The sequence below is a fragment of the Nothoprocta perdicaria genome, unplaced genomic scaffold, assembly GCF_003342845.1.
Source record: "Nothoprocta perdicaria isolate Ctin4 unplaced genomic scaffold, notPer1 scaffold_3, whole genome shotgun sequence".
NCBI classification, from domain to species: Eukaryota; Metazoa; Chordata; class Aves; order Tinamiformes; family Tinamidae; genus Nothoprocta; species Nothoprocta perdicaria.
The window spans coordinates 8,723,866-8,747,470 of NW_020455532.1; the positions used below are offsets into that span (position 1 = coordinate 8,723,866).

Below are 23,605 nucleotides of genomic sequence, written 5' to 3' on the forward strand. Positions count from 1 at the left end.
TCATGCAGTGCAGGCTGCCTTCAGATGCAAAGATTTATTTTTCTTTTCTCCGAGGCCAGCTCACAATAAGCAGTGTAGGTTCGTTCGTGGATATGAATTTCATCTCTTTTTACAAAATTTGCCCTTAAACSCTGTCCTTGTTGACCATGACGTTGAAAACGTAGCTCCTTGCACTGCAACAGGATGCAAGTGGTGTATTTACTTTATCCTAAATAAATGTTTTATCACTTAGCAGTAATTGGATTGCTATTGTATTGCAGTAATTATTCCCAGTAGCAAATCTGTTCTCCGCTTCGCAGCCACGTTTCCTCACTGACCTTCCTGCAGTTGTCTGAAGATGTCTTTCTTGATCTAATTCTGTGCAATGACTTTTTTATTTATTTTTTTTTTAAGGGAACTACTGCCAGAGGTAGAATAATTTGTCTTTGCTCTTGCTGTTGTCATGGTGCAAAGTGTAAGCACTTGAGTTCATGCTGGAGCTTGTAGCTAGCCCTGGGAAGGCAGGATGATACAGAGCTGTTTTCAAGATTGTTCTTGACATTTCAGGCCGTGTAAACCACACTTCCCCCAGTATCAGAAGCCGAGTATCCTGTCAAGATATCTCAGACTTTGCAAAAATATCGCTCTCTTTAACATGTCTGTAGACAAATAAATTTTTGAGCACCTCAAAGCTGAGCTGAGAATTCAAACGCTGTCAGATGAGGGGAGAGAATGTGCCAATTCTGGAGCACTGAGTTGGTGGTTTTATGCTTAAGAATATTATCTGTGTAATAGTATAATTCTGTGTTTAAGTCTTAATGGGTTTCCAGAGTAACTAATACTCTTGCAAGAAGAAGGCTCTGCTGAACATCTGTAAGTTTTTATGAGCTGCTTTGAGCTTTTGCCAGCTCTGACGGTTAAGATCTGCTTCAACTGTGTAGAACTTGAGGGTGAACTCATTGCCCTGGGCCAGAATCAGGTGCAGGTTTGGCTCTTTGGTCAGTGCCCCTTTATGCTGATACCAGGACATCTCTTGTGTGGSATTTCCCTCCTGGTGAGCGCTGATATCCTCATGGAAACAGCCTCCCCTCAGCCACTTTCTGGGAATTAGGCTTTCTGCATCGACCCAAGCCTACGTTTCCAGCAGCAGTGTATGAAGCTGTTTAGTTTTGGAAATGTGCATATTTTGTAAAGCCTGCAGCCCCACTGGTGGGAAGGAAGGACTCCTCGAGCAGCGCGGCCGCTCGCAGCATTCAGGGCACGAAGCTTTGTCACCTGGAGGCTTCCATGCACTGATTGCAGGGCAAGGTCTCTGGAATTGCAGTGATCGGTGTGGTCAACTTCAGGCTTCCCTTCCCACCCTCCTCACTTTGCAGGCAAAAGTAGTTTTGTATGCAAAAAACTGCTGCAAAAATACTCCTTTAGCAGTACTACGTGATTTAGTGTGCTAAAAAGATGAAGTCCCTGTTGGGCATGATGTAAAGCAGTAAAATCAAAAATGCATTTTTCAACAATGACTGGTTTTTTTTTATATATAATATTTCCAGGGAGGGACGAAACGATGCAGCCAGCCAAACCGTCATTCCTTGAATATTTTGAGCAGAAGGAGAAGGAGAATCAAATCAATAGCTTTGGGAAGAATGTGTCTGGCCAGACAAAAAATTCATCTGATTGGAAGGTACCACAGGATGGAGACTACGAATTTGTAAGTGTATACTTTGAAATTCAATCAATGTGACAATCTTTTAAGAGTTTTCATCGGAGCTGCTATGAGATTATTTCTTATTTTGACAGACTAATGGGAACTTGAGGAGATTCTAACTGCTAATGCATTCTGATGGGGCATTTTAAAAAACTCATTTTCTTTAGTTATTTCTGGGTTATCATAATTGGCCGTTGTCTGTGTTCTTTTCTTATAAAAATCCTGAGGACRTTACAGAAAATCTTTTGTTGCTTTTCTTCCCTCTTATACATTTAAAATCAAAAACAAAATTCCAGATGACAATTAGAAAAAGCTGATCTTTAATATGGTTCACTTAGCAAAACCAGTGTTACAGCCATTGCATTTCCTCGTTTTTTTTTGGTTTCCTTTTTCCCTAGAGCTTCAGCACCAAGGTTTATGTTACTGTGTGGATGCTGAACTTCAGACCTTTTTCAAATCTTCAGTCCTGTTTTTTTAGCTAAGGTTCATCTGTTCAGGATTTTCAGACATCAAAAGAGAACACAGGTTTTGTGTGTGATTAAATCATAATTTTTTTCTTTGATTAAGCCCTTTCGTGGGGATGGAAGACCTTTGTCTCGAGCTCACAGTGCCCGGAGGTGCAGGCTCTGCTCGACACCTTTTTCCCCCGCTGCTTCTTCGGTCGCTGACGCTTCYGCACGAGCCCTTCTGGCATCGAGCGCGTTCGTCGCCGCTGCCTGTTCGTGTTCCCCGTGCTCCAGGGTGTCACCTCGCACTCTCCGCTCCTCGAGACTGACCCCACCTTGGCCTAGCAGTGCAGAAAGCAAAACCCCTCTGCCAGTCACGACACGGGGCTGCAGAGGAGAGATGCTTTGWTCCGAGCTTGGAAAAATAGCTGGAGCCTTTCAGCCTGCTTGGACAGATGGTTATCGACTGTTACATAAATTTTCTAGTCTTTGTTGCTGCATTTCAGGGTTTCCTATTTAGGCTGAGAAGGGTAACTAGTAGAAAGGACCTGCTGCACATTTTTTCTTGTGTCCTTTTGCACTATGTTACGTTTAGCCTGAGGACTCAAAGTCACTGCATAAGTATGTTTACTAAAATAGCCGCATTATTCCAGTCCCAGGGATATGCCCAGTTTATCTTGTTCATCCTGCATGCATGCAATAATTTAATGGTACATAATTATTTTTCAATGTGTCATATTTCCAAGGAAAGAGAGGCTGCTTTGGCAGCCGTGTACGATCCCCTGTGGTCTGCAGAAGACAGGGACATTTGCAGCAGCTCTCTCTCTTTCTGACTGGTTCATAGGGAGCTCAACTCACCCTTTTTTCCCCTAAATAGGATGTATTCCACCAGTGTGCAGTGGGCTGGAGGTGCAGGCAGCACCCAGCAACACACACAGCACGGATGACAGAAGGAGAGGGCCATGCAATTCTAGCAAACAGACCCTACGAKTATTTTTGGATTTGTGCAAAGCGACTGTTTGACACGTGTGTGACCTTGTTTGCTGGTTTCCATTAATACTGACTATTGCCACRTGCATAGACTACCAGGGTGCTTCAAGCAATGAAAGCAAGCAGTAAGAGCTAGCAATAAATGGGGCTTTGGGTCACCTTCGTGTAATAATTTGTAGAAAKTTCTCTTCCCAGCTGCATGCGCTTCTCTAGTTCAACCACGAACAGACTGGCCTGTCTTGCATGTAAATTCAGTAACAGAGCTGACTTATCACCTGTAATGGAGCTGACTTATTGCCTAATTACATTCTTTTTTTGGTAGCATAGGAAGAATAGTAGATAGCAGCTTTAATAAATATGCAAGAATATTTGAGCAGCCCTTAACCAAGGGTTGGTAACAGCAGCTTCRTGCCATGTAACCAGTTTGAAGACTTAAAACTCTGTTTTATTTTTTTTTTCTATTTTATTTTAAAAGTGGATCAAAGTGGATTTGATGGTTACGCATAGGTAAAGGTCACATTTATTAATGCTTAATAACTGAAAGTGTCAATTCCATAAACTGAGTGGGATACAGGAAAAAAAAAAAGATTCCTTAGTTGTAACATCTGTGTGTTATAACCTATTTTTGCACCATCAGAATAGATGGGGTTTGCCTGTGGAGCTTGCAGGATTCCAAGCAGAGATCAGGTCAGTGAGATGTTAGGTAAATACTGGTTCTTCCTGAGCCTTTAGAAACCATGAAATTGTCTGGTTTGTGCTTTTGCAGTCGAGCTGTTTATTGCTTCCTTTTTATTCTGTATTCCTCTCCCTCCTATGTGACTGGCACCTGGAGTCTCCCATCTTCCAAAAAAGAAAAAGGCTGTGGAAAGAGGGGAATGATATTAAATTAAAAAAAAAATTGTGCTCTTTACCCCTGTGGCAAAGCCATTTGACCTTTTCTTGGCTAAAATTATTCCTCTGAAGCAGACAAATAAGAAGCTATTTATATCTCAATGGCAATGTCATGTTAGGGTTGTGCTTTGTTTTGTTTTTTTCTAGCTGTTCTAGGCAAGATATCAAGTCAGCCCCATGCACTGCAGAGCAGAAAACCCAAAGATGCTGCTATAAAAGGTGGTGAGCTCCATTCCTCTAAATGCTTGCTTGAGCTGGGCTCTGCTTGTGCTCTGGGATGGCCTAAACTCCATGTAATCCCAGCCTTCTAAGGCTGAGGCAGGAGTCGTTACTAACTGATAAGTCAGTGCCTGTTGGTATTAACATTTATCTCCACATGTTTCAGCAAGGATCTCTCGGCAAGATTTAAGCCCCACTTGATTACAAGGTTATTTTTCTTTCTTTTTACGAGAGCGTTATGATTTATTTAACGTGAAAAGAACATGAAATTATGCGCAATAATTCCTCTTAAAAGGAGGAATGTAACAGACTTTAATAAGAAAATGCTTCAGGGTTAGTGCGCTAATGGGCAGGATGAATTGTATGTAGAATTTATAATTGCTGTAATCAGATCTCCAAATTTTTGTAGCTGACTTTAATTTTGCCAGAGAACATTAGTCACATAGTGTTGCACAGACTTTAATTAATAATGCTAGAAGAATTGTTTGGACAATGTTTTACATTTTTTTTCATTTTAACCTTTCAGGAGTCCAGTAATATCCAGCAAAATTAATTTTGCAGTGTTTCCTGCTCTTTAAAACTTAAACCAAACCATTGTTTGTTGCCTTTTTGAAGAGCCTTTTTAATTGCTGTGGCAGGGAGTAGTCTATTACGGCTTGTGGCTGCACAGGGGTCATTTTTTCTGTCTTTTCCTTCGGGCGCTGCTTGAAGGGCCTTCAGTCTGGCCAAACTTTAGATCATCGAGTCATCAGTGTTGTGTCGTATCACTAATAATTCGATTATTAGCAGGTTGCCAGGAGTTCATGCTTCACCATAGCTGTGGTAATACTGAAAGCTTTTCAGTTCTGTTTCAGGAATGTGGTTTCAGTGGGGCAWATGGGCATCAGTTTGTGCTCTCTTGTCCATCTTGAATGTTGATATCATGATACAACTTCTCGTGTTTTTAATACCTGTATCGCTGAATTCAGATTTTGTTAAAACTTTAATTCATAGGATTTTTCCCCCTTTTTTATWTTTTATTTTTTTTTAATATCTTAAATCTAACCAAATAAAGGATCCTAATGAGTTCCTTGTAGGTAGGCAGCTCTGGGAAGGAAGCAGCTCTTCAGAAACCAAAGTTATATCTCTCCTCTTCAAGTGTCCTTCTTCCTTTGGGAAGACCTTGATTTGCCAGCTGCTGCAAGCCTTGGTTAATCAGACCTTTCCTCTTCCTAATTATTAGAAATTGATAGTTTTGTGGATTTTTCCCCCCCTTCTTACTGCTTGGCTTAAGAGGATCTGTCTTGACAGGCTGACTCACAGAAGCTTYGCCGAGACATTTTTTCCCTTGCAAGAATAAAAATGATAAACCTGCTGCATATCCCTGAGGCTGGCAGGGTTTACCGAAGGAGCAGGTGTCGAGAAAACAGGACAAATCCCTCAGCTTCTYGTGGAAGAGCTGTGAAAGACACGTGTTGTGATGGCCTCTGCTCACGCGTTTGCTGGGCCTCCAGTCTTGTTTCCATGCAGGGACTGCTGTCCTCTATGGTATTTGATCTTCAGCTCCCTTTGAGAAGTGTCTTGAGCTCTTGATGGAGTTTGCTTGGGACGGGAGGATTGCTGTGCTCTTCCCTAGGCCCAAAATAGGTTTTTATCATTTCTCAGTTGCTTCTTGGACTGGGTCCTGCCCACTGCTGCTCCGAGCAAGAGGCTGCAGAAGCTGCGCAAAAGATGAAGAGARGGATGAGCAGTAGAAATAAGTTTTCCACTTCGGATTTTAATCCGTTTTGGTAACAGATAAAGCAGGAATAAGGACAACGCTGGGCAAACACACGTGTTGAATAATGTGCCGTTTTTAAAAAAGATACTCACATCTTCTGGAGTTCTTGAATTCTTCTCATGATTCGAGTTGGTATCACAACTGCAACCTCTTTTAGAAAACTTTGTATTAGGGTGTATGGGTGTTTGCAGGGGTGTTTGTATGAGGTTTCCCATAAGGGAATAGTAACAATTTTCTTGGGTTTAGAAGGCATCATGTCCACTTATATTTACCTGATAGACGCTCTAATTATGTGTGTGTGAATGCGTGCATGCACCTGTATAGCTGCAAGCTGGTTCTAGCTCACAGCTTTTACCAGATATTGCTGAGATCTTTCTTTTTCTACAAGCATAATGTAAAGTAAAGCAGACCACTTTTTTACTTGGATGGCAGTGTAGTTCTTTTTCCTAAAGTAGTACGTGAAAAGTACAACTTTCTCCTTATTGAGGTATTTTATTGCACTGCTCAAATCTGTGTCAAGCTTTTTATTTATTTTCTTAACACCCTTATTTTTGTGCTTTTACTGGATAGTTTGAAACACTAAGCTGGAAAGATACCTTAAAAAAAAAAAAAAATCCTGGTATCTTTACAGCAGAGAAGGGAAGCACATTGTTCAGCAGTGTCTGCAGCATTCCAGGTGGACAGAATGCAGCATTCCAGGTGGAATRGAGTCCTGGATGGGAGTGCTTTCCCTTCCAGCATGGAAGAATTAGTTAGTGCTGCAATAGGGAGAGCCTGAGGTGCCTGTGGGGAAGCGTCGCGCTGCGATTGCCCCTCTGCAGTGATGCTGGTCCTGGGAAAACCGGAGGTCCCGACGCGGGATAAATGCTCCTGGTGCTGAGGTCTGCAGGGATGGAGGGCTGTGTGCCCGGCCCATCTGTTTCTTTCCTTGCAGGTGATTTATAGGGAGGAACTGTTAGAGGGTAAGTGATTTATTGCTTATCAATAACTGTAAACAMGCTCTGCTTTACAATGACCCCCGTCTCCAACGCCTTGTATTCTGTCGGGGAAGGTGTCGTTTGTCTTGCAAACAGTCTGCCCGTTCCTGGAACATTCCCTGTCTTTGGTTGCTCCGGATGCTGCTTTGAATAGAGCTTATTAGCAATCTAATACTGATGCTTTATGGCTTTACTGCCTTTCGTCTGCCCTTCTAAAAGATGAATAAAAGCTTGGGAATATTTTCCACACATTTGCAGGCTTTGAAGACGGTGCAAAAACGAGGGACTCCCGCTTTGTTGGAGCTGGTCTCTGGGTCTTTACTAGCAGCAGGAAAAAAGCAGCCTGAGGCTACCTGGGTAAGGCAGATGCTGGAAGGGAAATTGCATAACACGGATAGGCTGCTGTTTATGAGTTTAGCACTTCATAATGTTTCCTGCCTCTGATGTGATCCTGTGAGCTCTGCTGCTTTGTGCTCGCGTGTCTCCCCGAAGCAGTTTGGTGAAGGGGTGGGATGCAGCCCCTAAACTAATCTGGTGTTCTGCCTTTTCCCCACCCGGGCTACTCGAGTGAATAATCTGAGCCTTTTTACTGAAGCACCAGGCAGTCTATGCACTTGGACAGGAGCAAAATAAAAAAATCTATATTAGATCCACAAATCTATATTTGCAGATCATTTAAATGCGGTTATACAAGAGTTCTACTGAATTATTATGGAAGAGTTCGATATATCCTTTGTCTTCTCAGAAAGCAAGTTTCTCCTACTCTTCTGCAATGAATGAAAATTGGTTATACCAAAAAGATCATCTCAATATCTGTAGATCTGTGTGGAATAGAAAGAAAATTCCATTATATTTTTTTCCCAAGAATGCATACTTTTTTTCAGGACTAGACCAAACACTTTGGGTGAATCTGCAGGGATTTCTCTATCCAAAGGCTTTTCCTCTTCATCTATCATGTATTCCCCTTTGCCCCAGCAATGGCTGGAATAAAAATTACCTCTCCAGCATTGATTTCTTCAAACAGGCTTACTGTGATCATAAAGCAAACTTATTTGATGGAGCATTCATCAGTTTTAGAGACAAAGACAGATCTGGGGTGAGTGATAGATGTTCCTATCCGGGTGCTGTATAACTTTGACTGATTCCTATCTGAGAAACAAGCACGTTTTAGATATTTGCTCATGCCGTGCTGAATCCTAAATGATGAGAAGGCTTTTTCAGTATCAATAGCGTAATTTTATTGAAAGGAACAGACTCAAGGAAAAATATAGATATTTTTTCTGAAAAAGGGGGCAGCCTGGAAGAGACTACTTCCAAAACTGCAATCATACCCCAATGGTATCTCCTGCTAATTGAGGAAGATGTTGCAGTAAAGCACATTACCTAGACATAATCTCCCCTGTGAAGCATGATTTATAAAAAGAGACAGGTTTCTGTGATGTTTTATTCATTGCTTTTAAATGTCACCTGCCTTGATTCATAACCCCGTCCCTCAAATGGATTTCCTTTCTCTCCTTCAACCATCTGCCAGGAGTTTATAAAGTGCTGCTAATTGTTTGTGCTTCTTTTAAGTGTTATCTTTCCAACGTGTTTAGTATGTTCTTCCCAGCAAATTCTTCTAACWAGTGGCATTTTTATTAAGGAAAAACGGTTCCTTTAGTCATCTTGTAATCAAACATACAGACATGTTAAAAATAAGCCTTGGAACAGCTTGCTTAGCATCTTCTATTGGTCGTGAAGTGGTCTTGAATCTTCTGTAACATTTGGGTGGGGAAGGTGCTTTTTGAACCTTCCTGCAGCCTCATCAAATTTGTGGCTGATGATCCACTGATCTGATTTATAGCCACTGATCTCATTTAGAGCAAGCTTCATGTGCCCTAAGTTTTATAAACTGCCCTAAATTCCCATTTGAGCTTGGAGGGCGTGTGGGGGAAGAAACATATTCGGATTAAAATTTATCAGAAAATCTTCAAACGAGATAGCTCAGGGACTTTATTACACTCTGTGCTGTGGAAGGGAATAGTTTTCTGCCCTTTTCCATTGGAAAACAGGGTCATTGTTCACCACCTGCTTTCACTTCGCTACGTACATGGCTTGCAAAGCACTTAGTGCTGCAGCTTGCTGTCGAGCTCTCCTTTTGGCTGTATTTCTGTATATAGCAGCCCTTCTGTGACACAAGGCTTTTAAATGAGGCTTGCAGTGAGTGGGAGGTGAAGCTGTTGTTTGTGTGGAATGGCTGAGGTCAGAGCCCTTAATGGAAACGGGGGTAATGTAAGCCAAAAGCAGCATTATATAAAAGTGTTTGGGCTTGGAAATCCAGCATCATGGACTGTCTCCGAATCCCCTCTCCTGTTGCAGCGTTTCACCAGCTGAGACGAGGACTGCAAGTTTTGTGGATGGAACAAGGGCAGCTGAGGCAGAGGAGGGTTTCACACGGGGTCTGTGATCGCTGGGTTTGTTTCAGGGTCCCGTATATTTCAGTCATGGTGCAAGGTGCGTTTCTGCCCTCAGGAGAAGGGGATTAATAGCTCAAGGTGGGAAGTTGGGAACATCCTTGGGCATGCTGAGTATTTAGGAAACCCGTTTGAGCCGTGTTGCACCTCGAGATGGGGGTTCCCGCGGTTGCCTGCATCCTTGGCACAATATCTCCCTTAAGAGAGGAGCAGTGCTGCTCCAGTGAGATCTATTTGAACTGTTCCTAAAAGCTTCTTGCAGCTTATCTGTCAGCATCGATGTTTGTAAGGAGAAATGTGGCTTCACAAGACAAGCTCCTCTCGGCTGCGGCAAAAGGAGCTCCTTTGGGGGACTCTTGGCATCAGAAGCCTCACATAGCTCTTGTGGATTGCCTCTTGGAGCACTGCATCTCGGGACCGTGACAGGAAAGCCCTGGGATGAGCGCTGGATGGAGCCTCCGTGGATCTTTTCCGATGGCCCCGGTGCAGTGCCTGAGACTCTGCACGTGGAGGAGCAAAGTGACCAGCTCGCGCCGCTGGAGCTGCTGTGTTTGCTGTTGTGCCATAAAGCCTGCAGGAAAATCCAGGTGTTGCTCATTCACAGGGTGTTTGCTGTGTGTATTTAGTGTATTTACTGGTTGTTCCCCGCTCGCTTCCCTGGARGACCCAATTCCTCCCTGTTCAGTGCCCTGCCATAGCGCACCTAAGTGGGAGGCTCATTATAAATAGATGCCCAAGTGAGAGCAAGCACTGGGGGARCCTTGAATAGCCTGGCACGCAGGTAAATGTGACGTGGGTTTTGTGGAGCCCTGCCTGATTGGGGACAATACCCCAAAAATGTTTATCTCAGAGCTGGGCTCCTCTTTTAACCACAGCCTTTTCTGTGTTTGTGCAGCTATTCATTCTTAAAATGCCCTTGAAGCCTAAATCCTCAGGCTTTCCTCACAAAGTCTTGAAATCACTCGATATTTCTGGCATTCAAGGTGCTGGGTCTTGTTTCCATTCCTGTCAGGAATAAGGGAGGCAGAACAGTGTCAGGCTGGTGGTTTGTGCCCAGCCTCCCTTTGGGGCACAGGAGGTGGTGGGTGATGTGGTCTCCCCAGGGAGAAAGAGGGGGGAAAATAAAATAAAAAGCTTTTAAGCAGCTCTCCTAAAGCAGAAAATACATGAGGAGCCTGAGACTTAACCTTTCTTCAACAACTGCTTTAAATTTAATACTCTTAAGTGCTAAGACAGCTTTAAACAACTCAGCCTATTTATAATGGCTATATACTGTGGATAATTTAGTCTTAAACCTTTGAGGATAAGGCTGAGACTGCTTAAGTCTTCGTTGTGCATTACAGTTATAAGCATGTGAAGTCTTCAGTTAGATTAATGATGCTAATATATTAACTTAATATGGTGCTTTTTACTAAGATTGATGAGTTCTGGAGAAGTGCAGGATTTCAACCTGGAGGTACCCAGAGCTGTTCGATTCATTCTTGTGGCTTAGCCTGTTTTCCCCTGGTAACTTTTACTTGGTATTTGTGGACTTTTTTTAGGTTTGGGGGTTTTTCTGAYTTCCAATAATGGGGATCTCACTCCCTGGCATTAACACTGGCGTTATTCACTTACTGATTCTGGTCCTAATATTAACTGTTTGTCACTTGAGCGAGGTTTATCTTTCACAGTAAAGAATCACGGTGGCATTGGAGCAATACTGCACTGAAGGAGCAACTGTAGGTGTTAAATGAGAGCTGGAGTTYTGTGTATGTGTAATTTTGATTTAGTGTGTCCTTCTCTTCCCCTGCTTTTCCATATTTCTTTATTTTACTGYAAGGGAAACTCCTCAGCAGTAAGAGCTGGAAGTGGAGGCCACTCAATGGACCAAAGATCAGTGGCTCTTCTGGGTTACTAGTCACAAGAAGCTTCCCTAGAGTTGAATCTTCTGGGACAAGTGATACTCAGTAAATAAATTCATTGCTAATAAAGAAGCCAACAGCCCTCCTTGGGATAAGGGGTAGAAGACRAAAGTGCAGGTCTGATAAGGAAGGAAAGCCTATTATAGACCCAAGCCCTTTCAGAATAAAACTTTATTAAACCTCGCAGATTTCTAGTAAATTTTATTTGGTTTAGAGGAGTTGGCATTTTCTGACAGATCATTTTTCTTAAAACAACAACAAAATTGCCTGGCTGTCTGCTTAGCAGCTAGTGGGACCTTCAGAGCCCAGTAAAACATTTTGTTTTAACATGTCCAGAGTTATTTTGGTGCTCTTACTTAACAAAATTAAAGCACAACCACATTAAAAAATCTGCTCTGTGATTTTTTTTTTCTTTAGTGCAATCTTTGGCGAGCAAATGCCAGAGAAACCATCTTTTTTAAAAAATTCTTTTTATTTTTGCTTGTCCAGACAGGCTGACCTTTCGCATGGCTTGTAATTCAGTTATTTAAAAGAGCAAAAATAAAAGCAGTGAAATATCTTGTCTTTGTGGTTACAGGATTAGGCAGCTGCTTTCTAAGCCCCTAAAGAATTTTAAGGTTTGGACGTGAAGCTTAGCGCTGCAAAACAAAACTCACACAATTTGTCATGTGTTTTGTTTAGGTTAAACACGCAGCGCTCGAGATGTTTTCGGAAATGAAGGTTATTCACACTGATATTTGATATCAAAGCTAAAAATGGAAATTTAGTCTTGGAGCTCGGAAATTAAAGTGCATGGCTCTTTTTTAAGAAAAAAAACCTTCTTTTTTGTGACCAGTCATATGGCTGAGCAGTGCTTTGGATGAGTTGTCTTCCTTAATATAATTCTGCACATTACTGAGGTTATAGCAGGATGCTGAGGTTATATGGTTGTGCTGGCAGGGACWCCCAAACTTTCTCTCGCCTTTTAGGGATTATGATCAGGAATGACAAAGTGCATTTTTTGGCTTCGAGGATGTTGAGGATGCCAAGGCTGCTGCTGCAGCCTGTGGTGTTCCCACAGTCGYGCAGCCCTCTCTGCTCCGTGGATAACTCCTTAGCTTAATTGCTGCTAGGCTGYGTTGCAGGAGCCAAAATGCTCTATTTTCACTATAATCCTCAAAAAGTGGTTTGGGTATTTGCAATTTTCTGATCTCTCTCTGCCAGCAAAGATCTCTCTTAGTCCTGCAGCCCTTCAAGGAAATGGGGCAGGGGGAGGAATCTGCAAACTGGAAAAGGGAAGGATGAGGAAGCAAAGGAAGGATTCCTCACAGCAGCTGAACAAACATGGGTTTTTAAGCCTTTGTGCATCTGCCTCTTCAGTAGCTAGGTTTCATTGCCATTATCAAAAACAGTCTTCACGAAGGTCCTTGCTGAACCAGCAGGATCAGGGTTATAGATACAAATATATCCTGAGATAAGAGGTAGTTAAATAATAAATCTGTATTAGTTTGTGCTATGGAATGCWCTGGTCTTGAGCATGGAGTGGCACTTAACACCCCGTTTCCCTTCTAGTCCCTTCAGATCATCCAGAATCAGAAGATCAAGTATCAGCGTAGTGACAACCAAGGAATGAGAGGTGACTGGAGTGGTGTGTAATTTCCCAGGGAGGAAATCTGGGATATTCCCGGCCTCCTTAGGAGAGGCATGTCAGGCCGTGCTAGTGTGGGGGCTTCCCTGAAGCCTTCCTCAGAGAGCGAGATGCCAAGCTGGAAGGCTTGCAGGAGGCTTCCCTGCGGATACAGGACACAGGGAGCATCCCAGTGTCCCACTTCTCAGTGTGAACTGGCAGAGAGCAGGTGGGAAGRGGGTGACRCCWTTGAGGTGRCAGAGCCCTGGAACAGGGAGGTTGGGGGTTGGAGTCTCCTTCTCTGGAGATCTTCAAAACCCACCTGGATGTCACCCTGTGCTCTGGGTGTCCCTGCTGGAGCAGAGGGTTGGACTGAATGATCTCTAGAGGTCCCTTCCAACCTCAGCCATCCTGTGATTCTGTGACGCTTTTGCCTTCCAGTGATTTCTGCAGGAGCATAACACATACACAGCATGGATCAYGCACCTCATTTTATTCAACCAGTGCTCCACAAAAATAACTGGAGTCCTTACTGTTATTATGCCGGTAAGTTCCTTCACTTTCAGTAGCCATAAAACTCTACAGATCACAAAAGTAAAACAAAAATAGCTCAAACATCATTTGGGAAGGACTGTGTTTCACTTTTGTGCACTCAGTTAACTGTTAACTTAGTTAACTGTTTCAGCTGGTTGACCTAAGTTCACTTCACCTCTAAAGCACATTATGAGCTACTGAAATTTAGGCATTTTTTGCGTTGTGAAAAGTCATCTGCTGTCCAGATAAGGTGGCCTGAAACCRCTGTGCACAGATCTGTTCAGATGACACCCCTCTGCACTGCCCTTTCTTCAGGAAATTCTAGCTGCAGTACTTYGGGCTTGTGCTGGATGCCTTTTGCCAGCGCATTGCCTAAATAATTAAGATGCATTAAAAGCAGAAGCTTGTGCTGCGGAGACTTATTTTTCAAATCCTTTGAAAGATTAATATCTGTATTTTTAATCTTGCATGAAATCCCACGGTGTGTGCATTTCATTCACAGTGAGAAACTTCACTGACATGGTAATGCTTAAAGCAGGGGGGGGGAAATCAAGATAATTAATGTTTGTTTAGGCACTGGGATTTGTTCTGATTTACTGTAGCGTCTTTTAAAATGTGGCTTCTTGACAGGTTTATGAAGTTGTGGGGACCTGAGAATCATGATGATGAGTGTGCTGTAGTCGTGGCTATAGATAAGCCTACAGATTCGTAGGTTCTTGTGTCGCTTGCATTGGACAACTTCACTCAATAAATAGTTAATGCCTGCTCATATTTTACATCAAGGCCTCTTTGTGCTAGAAACATAAATGAGAACGCAGCACTTAAAATTAAGATCAGTGATCGAAAGCACACCAACTGGTACTGAGCCAACATTTGAGAAAAAAAATGTTACCAAAAAGAAAAGAAAAAGGCATGCTATTGCAGCAGCAATTTATATCACCATTTCCAAGGCATAAATTGTGGAACACTGCTTAGCATGAGAAACCTGCACTTAATTTTGGGCAGAGAAATTGGATGCTTTTCAGTGGTTTAAACAGGCACGTAGTGCTGTTCAGTGCCCTGTTTTGTAGAAGTGCTTGATAGGAGCACTTAATTGATGCCATGTTTAAGCAGTCGTGCACGTTAGCTAATTCCAGAATAATCCCAATTGGATGTAGGAAGACTAAACAAAATCTTGAGATTAGACRGCACTCCTTAACTTGTGCTCTTCTCCAGCACCCATGCAGCTGCAGGCTGAATTGTGCTCCAAGGCAGTTGCTACAAATTGTCCCAGGTGGTCATTGCATCCAAAAATTAAAACTCTGGCTGAGGAGCTGATAGAGGAAAAGTCGGGTGGGTTTGCATCAGTGATTTGCAKGATCCTGAAAGGGCAGTTTAAGTGAAGCTTTAATATTATCAAGGGGGAGCACCTTGGTAGCCTTGTTGGCAGCTCTCTGGAAGCAAGGTCGAGTGGAACGAAAGTTTAATTAGTCTCTTCCGTGAAGAGCCTCCTTTCCCAAAGGACATCTGAACACTGAATGTGCTGTTTTTCTGGTTGTGAGATTAGCCCTTTTTCACCTGCTCCTCTGGCACACAGGCGCTTCTGGTGTTGAATGATACCTTTGTGATCAATACCCTCACGTGAGGGGCTCAGATGGTCTTCCATACRCTTCTAATCTTGGTTGGTTGGGGTGTATGAAGTTGTTTGTTTGTTGTTTCCTTATCTCCTCCAAAATCACCTGGTATTTAAGGTCTAAAGCTCTGGCTGTTATTCTTGTTTGCTTCTTGTCTAATTTTTGGGGTGTCCAGCTTTGGATTACTTAGCCTTGATTTCCAGCTCCTCTGAAAATGGGAGTCTTGCAGATATTTAACTGTTGTGGCACCCAAAAGCAGGAGTAAACAAAATGATTAGATGCTCCATGTTTTCATGAGGGGAGCTAATTCCATGTCCCTTATGTGTGTGCATGGGCTTGTGCTGTGTTTTTTCCTGTGTCTGTCTCTATAAAATCTATTTTAATCTGAAAGTTCTAATTCTGAGGTCTGTTATTATGCGGTAATATTTTTCATTATCTCTAGTAGCAAACTCCTTTTTAGCGTTTAATGTTTGGCATAGCTTGGATAACTTTGGCTGGCTAAAAACCCTGCTGAAACCACATCTACATTTCTAAGGTCTAAATACACGTAAACAACTGATGAGTTATGCTCCCTGCTAATTCAATCCATGATGTTTTGGATCCCTCTGAGTGCATTGACCGGTGGCTGGGCAGTCAAGAATTGTTAAAATGCAGAGTGAAACTAGGCAGGAGAAGAAAATATAGCAACAAAGTGTCTTCAGAACAGACGACAAATTTGTTTTCTCTTTGATTTCCATCTAGCTCATGTCTTTTCCACTAACAATTTCTTTCCCTGCGTAGTGTGGGAAGCTGCAGTTTTATTACTTCTGTATTTAGACTTTAGACTCCCACTGCCCCTTATGAAGTGGTAATTGCTAAAGCCAGTTTTTCTAAAGGCTGTTTAAAACCCTGAAGTTTGACATGAAGTTTATTGACCAGTAAATACCATACGAAGTATTTAGGCAAGAGGTAGATTGATTATTGCCACTGGGTGTTGCTGTTGGTGGTAGAGCTAGGAGGATATTCAGAGATACTYTGAGAGTGTGGAAAACAAGCGGGCAGTCTCCAGAAATTAAGATAATGCTCAAGGGCTAAGGAAGGACCGAAAAGACCTTCCTACCTCTTTAGGAATCYGTGGTGGTTCTCTCAGAAATGCTTCTAGACAAAAACAAGGTTGGAGGAATGTATTTTTCACCCGCCCTAAGCAGTATTTTGTGCCCCTGGTGCAGCTGGCCTSACCTCAGCTGGAAGCTGGAGTGAGTTACTGCTCCGTAGGATCCATTTTGGGGGAGAAATATGTGGAAGCTGCTGGGAAGCGGCTCCTTTCTAGAAGCCATTTATAATCCGTGCAGCAAAAGGGTTCTGTTAGCAATGGGTTTCGAAGAGGAACAAATAAAAGCCGAAGTCACTCGGGTATGACTGGAAGGCAAAGAGCCTCCTGCACTGATGGTGCAAATCGGCRGTGACCTTGGGCTGCTGCATGACTCCTGAGCCAGGAGCCCAGTGGATAAGCGGTGTCAGCAGCAGCTCTTCTGTCCTGTGAAGGTGAGAGCCTCCTTCCCGCAGCCCTCAGGAGACAGCAGGAAACTTCCCCTCTAGACCAGGGTCTCACTTTCTGATTGTCCTTGGTCACTGGGAAGGTGATTGCCAAAGCTCTCGGCTTTGTCTTTTACTGTAGACCCACGTGAAATATAAACCTGGCATAGTCTGAAATACGGTAGCAATTACTAGACTGGTTTTAGCTGAAGACAGAATTGCATAGGTGTAAATTGCAGATCATGGTGCCCTTGGATACCTAATCTGTGCCTGTGTCTGTCTCGTCTGATGAGTGCCTTTATTTATTCTCTTTTAGCTGCTTAGTTTGTGTTATGCTCAGTAGGATAGCACGTTCCCGTGACGCTTTACCTGACGGAAACAAATGCAAATTATTTAAAAATATTTTTAGTTTGCTGATTTGAGAGGAAGGTGAGGCAGCAAAGCAGTTTGCTGAGGCACACGTTCTGCATCAGAGTAGTTACCCGCAAGTCTGTCCAAGATGCTTGCAAAGGGGTGTCGATCTTRCATCAAATGATCTATTCCTGATTTGTCCGTCCTTGCAGTGTCTGCRTGGAAAGGCTGTAGGTTATGTCCTTCTGAAGGACATCATTATAGTACCTTACATAGTAAAGCAAGTCGATTTGCAGCTGGACATCGCTGCAGGGGTTAAAAACCGTCTCAGTGTCTTGGGGTGAAAAATACCTATTAATCAAGCAGTTAAAATGTTGTTTCCTGCACAGGTAACCCTGCTTCAACATTTTCACAGCTCTGCCGCCTTTGCCTATTGATTCATCTGTTTGACCTATCTTAGATCAAACGTTTTCCCCTCCGTCTTTATATTTAAAATGAAATTATTTCCTTTGAAAGGCTGTAAAGGCTCCTTGGTCACTGTGGATGGGCAAAAATAGATAAGCACATGTAAGGACTCTTAAATTTCTTTCAACGTAAAAATCGTTGAGGAGTGAGGAAGGGGATGGGACTGAGCCCTAGGGCTAAAACAAGCTCTAATTGCAGCTTCCCGGCTCCGAGACTTCGCCCTCAGTATCTGTCTGTCACGAGATGCTCTGTCCTTGTCCTTCTGATTTTGCTTCTGGCGTTCCTCTAAGAGAATAATGTCAGGATCTCGGGAGTCTAGCGCTGCAGAGACAGATATGCTCGAGTCGAAAAACTTCATTTACAGGAGAAAATCCAGCTGTGGTTTTAGCTTRTAGTGAAGGGCCACCCAGCAATGGGGAGTGAGAGCTCTGCGTGTGCCCGGTTTCTCACGCGGGTGCCAGTGCTGGGCAGACCTGCCTAAAACACTGATAACTCTCGGCTTGGGCCAGAAAAGAGTGTTTTAAAATTGTCTCATACCTGATGTGCCCTCCAGTGCCCTCATCCTGGCAGTTTGTTTCCCAGTGGACCCAGCAGAGCAGGACGACAGGCAGCGCTCGGGGACATCTGGGGACCCCAAGACCCTTTCTGGCCTCTCCCAGTTGGCTTTAGCCACGAGCGGGATGTTTTTGATCCCTTCTACAGCTCTCGGTGCTCCAGTGTTTTGTGGAGAGCTGCCAGCCATTTAAAGATTTCATCTGATACAGCCATTTAATAAAATTGCTCAGTGCTTGAATTAATGTTTTCCCCCATTTTTTGCATTTTTATATGCTCCGTTCCCTTGGCTCTGAGGAAGTGCGATGTTGAATAATCACCTGCTCCATAATAAATTAGTGTGAAAAGGCAACGAGTGCCATGCATCTGCTTAAACTGCTGTCTGGTAAAGTTGCATTAATGCGTATAAATAATGTATATTTTTGCAGAGGAAGTGCTTTGTCTTTCTAATGAACACTTGGCTGATTGGAGAGGCAGAAAGACCTATACCCTCGCTAAAAAGGTTTTGTTTCACTCATGCCCAGAGTATGGGAGTAGATTGATGATCCTCTAGCTGTGAGTAGGAAATACCTCATTTTGCAGAGTTACTCTGAGGGATTTTGAAAGACCTTGTGCTGAATCAGCCAACAGATGACTTTGTGGCTTGGCAGCTGATCCCTCTGCCACCTCAGGAAGAAAGATCAGCGTTTTCTTTAATATGTTTTAATGTTTTAAGGCCTGATGCAAACCATACAGTTGCCATTAGGCAGCCAGTTGTTCCATTATTCCCTTGTAATAGCAAGCGAGCGTTTCCCTGTATGTTTTGGTTGGAAAGTGGCTCAAGGAATAACAGTGATTGCTGACTAATTAGCAATTAAACCAAGGCGGCAGCGATACTGGCATTTAACTGCAGTCGAGATAAGCCATTCAATTAAGACATTTATTAAAGCTCTAAAAATGAACACTTCTTTGCACACAGAGGCCCCAAGTTATTTCGCCTGTCCTTACTTCCCACGGCAGGTGGTTGGTGAGAGCAGGTGGCACGACCAGTCGCTCCCGTTTTTGCTTGAGGAATCTGTAAACCAGCATTTCCAGGGAGTTTTGTGGGAGTCTCCAGGATGGGAGAGGAAGTAGATTGGTGCTGAGGTGAATGTAGGAGTCTCTTGCCTCAAACTCTTTAGCCTTGCACTAAAATCTTGCCTGTTCTGTGGGTTGTAATGTTTTGTAAAGGACATGACTGGATAGTCTAGACTGTCCCAGGCCAAAACTGCCTCGTTAACAGGGTGAAGCTCCTCTCTGCCCGGCCTCAGCAGGCTGGAGAACAGCAGAGACCCAATTAAACAGAGGGCAGGTGGAGAGGGAATTCAGGGCTGGAGAACTTGTCCAGAGCAGCCCGACATCTTCACGTGTGCAGTGCAACTTGCACCTGCAGCTTGCATCAACTGATGCCCACCCCTTGTCACCTGCTGTGTTGTGTGTTCTTGGGGTTTCTGCCTTAGYAGAGAGACCTGTGAAACCCTCAGCATGGCTGAGACTCAGCCTGCTTGCTTATAAATACTTTATTATAGTGCTTTATTATTAYTATTATCRTTATTGTTGTTATTATTGTTGTTGTTATTATTTTATGGAACTTCTGTCAGTGGTTATTTTCTTTGCTGTTTTTTTTTTCCTTCTGTCTCCYGTTGTCGAGCAGAAGGAAGTTTAGTTGTAAGAAAAGAGAAGGGGAGGAGAGCTCTGCTTCTCTTGCACTGCAACATGGTCTTTCTTTCCTAAACCTGCAAGATGAGGTATGCAAGAAACAAACTGACTCAATGGGGAAGCGTTTGCTGGTCCTTATACACGCTGTCATTCTAAATAGAGCATGGACTGTAAAATAAGCAAAGCATCCAGTAGCCAGTAATTCATGGGTCCCGTCCAGAGAAGAAGCCAGCAGCCTGGAGCAGAACAGACCCACCTTTCCTACTGAAAAAAAGTGACTCTCAGGGAAAGCGAAATCCCCGCAGATTCGAGATCCTTTCTGTACTGACGCCAATATCTGTTCTTCTTCCATCTCCCCGCTAGCTAAAGACATGGAGCGTGGATGAGCTTCAGAGGAGACTCACAGCGCTCGACCCCATGATGGAGCAGGAGATTGAAGAAATCCGCCAGAAGTACCAGTCRAAGCGGCAGCCGATCCTCGATGCCATCGAAGCCAAGAAGCGGCGGCAGCAGAACTTCTGAGAGCCACCAGCACAACCTCCTGCCATCCCCAGCACTCAGCTCCTTGCTTTTGTGACTACTAAAACAGATGGATTTCTATTGAAATATGTCAGCGAAATAGAGGGCGATACTTCTGCTCGTTTATTTTTCCATAGCACCTTCGTGAACTCAGGAATGCCATTGGAGTGGGAAGTCCTGACGGAATATTTTATGTTAGAGAAGTATTTAAAACATTGTTTTGAAGGAGTCTTGTTACTGCTTTTAGGTGGGTTGTTTTTAAAACAGAGGAACAGCAAGGAATAGACTGATGAAAGTTGGCACGCTCTTTTCAGCAGAACTTTCAGTAGTCCATTCCCTTGTTTTATGTTAATATGAATTGTGGTATTTAATGGCTTCATCTCTTGTGGTTTTTTTATATATTTTTTGAGAAAGCACTCAAATTCAAGATTCAATTTCAAGCTGTTAACTCTTATCTTTCTACTGTTAAGGTACTGGTAAGTTTTAGGTSACTGAAGAAAGTAGGTGAGAACATGTGCAAACTGCTCCCGCCTCTTTTGAAAGAAAGGTAAATCTTTTGTTTTTTGTTAAAGCCTGTGATAAGCCCCATGCCTTACACCATATGCTTTAAGCAAATGTGGTTTCTTCCAGACCTCAGTTTTGTCCTTTTTTTGTGTGTGTAGTTTATAAATTAATACTAGCAGATAAAAGTATGTGGTGCCTCCATCGGAAATTCTATTCTGTGATTTAAAATTCACACTTACTTAAAACCAAAAGCTAATGAGTGATCTTACCTGATACAAAGCAGATTCCCTGCCCGCTGTCTCTATGGAAATGGCCTTCAGTGAGACCCTGCTGACAGTGGAGTCCTGGAAGAAGTACTGCAGTATTACAAGGGGTGGAAGTTGTGTGACCCTCTCTCAGGAATTAGGTACTTCTGCCCTGTGTACCAGAGGACTTGAAAAGAAAATCTCCACTAATTCACTATAGTGAAATAGTTTGTAGACTTCATCATTTCAAATTTACCTCATTAGGTGCTTGAACAAAAATATGATTTCACAATCCTTTACATTTCGACACATCAGGAAAGTTCAACTGAAAATCATTCCTAAGGCCAGTGGTGTGTGTTTGGGGGCGGAGTGAATGTGGAGTGAATCTGGAGGAGGAAGCAGCTGCCATCCTCATCCTCACCTGCTAGCAAAGGGAAATTTAGCCTCTCCCCCTTTCCTATGATGCTCCCTGTGTTTCTCTATAAAACTCCCTGCCGTTTCGTATAGCTGAACTGATGAGAGTACCCGTGAGAAAGCAGCTGGCATGAGGCTCGTGCCCTTAACTCACACGGGCAGGAGGGARAGCGAAACACAAGCACCAAAAGTGGCCTGAGTTGCAGGGCGGCGCGACCAAGTGATGCGTGGGCTCGATGGGCTGCAGCTGCAGCAGTTTGTAAAGCTCAGAGGGGATTTTTTTATGTGCCGAGTGCATGATTAAGTATCTGGCAAGAGCAAATACTGCTACTGCTTTATTTTCATTTGCTCTGATAGAGGGAACCGTTTCCACGTCACTCTTCTGCAGTGGACCCTGGTATGTCAGCCAGGTGATTAAGCTAAATAGCAGCGTCACCTGATTCAAACGGTGCTAGAGAGGAAAAAGGTTCTTTTCTCACCCCTGTAGTTTCTTGGCTGCTGTTAMCAGGTAAACTCCACTGATGTGAAAGGAACCAAGCCATTTTTATCACCTTTGAGGATCCGATTGTGTGAGTTCATCTCTGATGCACAGTGCTAACACATCCATTTCCCAGATCAGCAAACCAGCTCTCCCTAAAGGAGGAGGGAAGCAGCAAGTGGTGAGTGTGTGTAGGGGACTGAGGTAAGAATACATCGCGGGATAATCAGCTGTTTGGTAGCCTCAAGTAGTGGGAATGCTTTAGAAGCGCTTAGTGTCACCTTGCAAGCCAAATAATTAAAAACCTTCATTATCAGAGGGCTAAAATCCCTTAGCCATGAGCATCCAGCAGCTAAATGTGCCGTGAAATCTCACGAAGTGCTGTGCGAGCAACAGGACCATGTAGCTCTTGTTTGGAATCTGTGCAATATGCTTGGCCCTAAGTGTTGGTTTATAACGAGCAGCATTTCGGAGAGCCCTTTGCCTCAGAGAAACCCACAGAGCTAAGAAGGGAGTTTTGCATTTGGGTAGTGGCTCATGAGTTAGTCACTTGGATGGGTCTCGCCGATCCTGGTTGTATCCTGCTCTGGAGCTGGGTCTGCTCTGGATGCAGCTCTGCTTGATGAGAGGCACCAGGCTGGACAGCTCGTGCCAGGCCAGATGAATCCCAGCCTTTAGAGTGGGCATGTTCTTGTACCCGCTGTGATAGACGTGTGCTTGTGTGTGACGTGGAGAGCTGAGYGCGCTGCTCACGTGGCTCGAGCACGTTCTGCCAGGAGTGGTTTTACCTTCGCACTGTGCAGGTAACCTCATAGTGACCAGAGGGCATTAGTAAACCCAAGTGTTAAGTAAAACACCACAGGGTGGTGTGTGTTTCTGGAATATGCAACCTGTGACTGCTGTAACTGAATGTAAGCACTGCTGAAATGCTCTGCCTTGCCGAAGCGATTGTCTTAAAATACAGCAAATGAACCAAAATAAGTAATACTGGTCCAATGGCTTAATTGTCTTTGAACCTTTCTTAAATGCTTGCAATAGTTGGGACTTGATGAGAGCTGTTACACTAGGAGCTCCAATGCAGAGGATTTTTTCCTCCTTCACTGACTTTCAATTGCAGCTAGAGAAAAGGATTCCCTTTCTGGTCCCTTTGGAGACTCTCTGGGAGCACAGGACCTCCTCAGAGCCTTCTAGGCTAAGACCAAGGCTCTTTGGACTGTGCTTAAGCAGAATGTTTGTTTAATTATGCAGCTGCATTCGTGTGCTCCTTGAGTCTCTCTGCGTTGCTGATGGACAAACCGTTACCTTTGCTTCGATAGCCCAGAGATACTGATGATGTCAGTCATGTGAGACTTAATAATGTGAAGTTTGTAGCTTTACCTTTTTTTTAAAAAAAAACCAAATTTGCAACACTGGCATAAAGTGCTGACTTGAAATGCTATTTTGTAAGATCTGGCTGTTTGTATATACTAGCGTTGGGTCATTAGTTTGTATATGTATGAAATAGTAACTTTTATTGCATTCCTCTCAGTTTGATACAGGAGATTGTTTGATCTTTCTCAAATATCTTGCCTTATTTGTTCCAAAGGGCAAATAAACTGTCCTTACTGAAAGTATCAGTGTCAAGACTAATACTTGTGTGTGAATATTATTGCTCATCAGGACAAGTTTTATCATGGGGACCTTATAATCAACTAGTGTTATGCAGGACTCCAGAGGAGTATACAAGCATTAATAAACACAAGCAGTAAGAACGAGAAGTGTCAAAATGTGTTTTTCAGCAGGAAATTCTCTAGCTTTAAAGCATTACAAATCCCA

The 23,605-nt window shown here is 43.3% G+C and overlaps 1 protein-coding gene across 1 annotated transcript in view; it reads left to right on the top strand.

Annotated features, from left to right (window-relative positions):
- Positions 1–23,149, top strand: part of STK4 (serine/threonine kinase 4) — a 40,964-nt gene extending 17,815 nt beyond the window's left edge. Inside the window, exons 10-11 of the mRNA XM_026042051.1 lie at positions 1,527–1,684; positions 19,994–23,149. Coding sequence (XP_025897836.1) covers positions 1,527–1,684; positions 19,994–20,152 — 317 coding nt within the window. The 3' untranslated portion in view covers positions 20,153–23,149. The remainder of the gene's footprint in view (positions 1–1,526; positions 1,685–19,993) is intronic.
- The last annotated feature ends 456 nt before the right edge of the window (positions 23,150–23,605 follow it).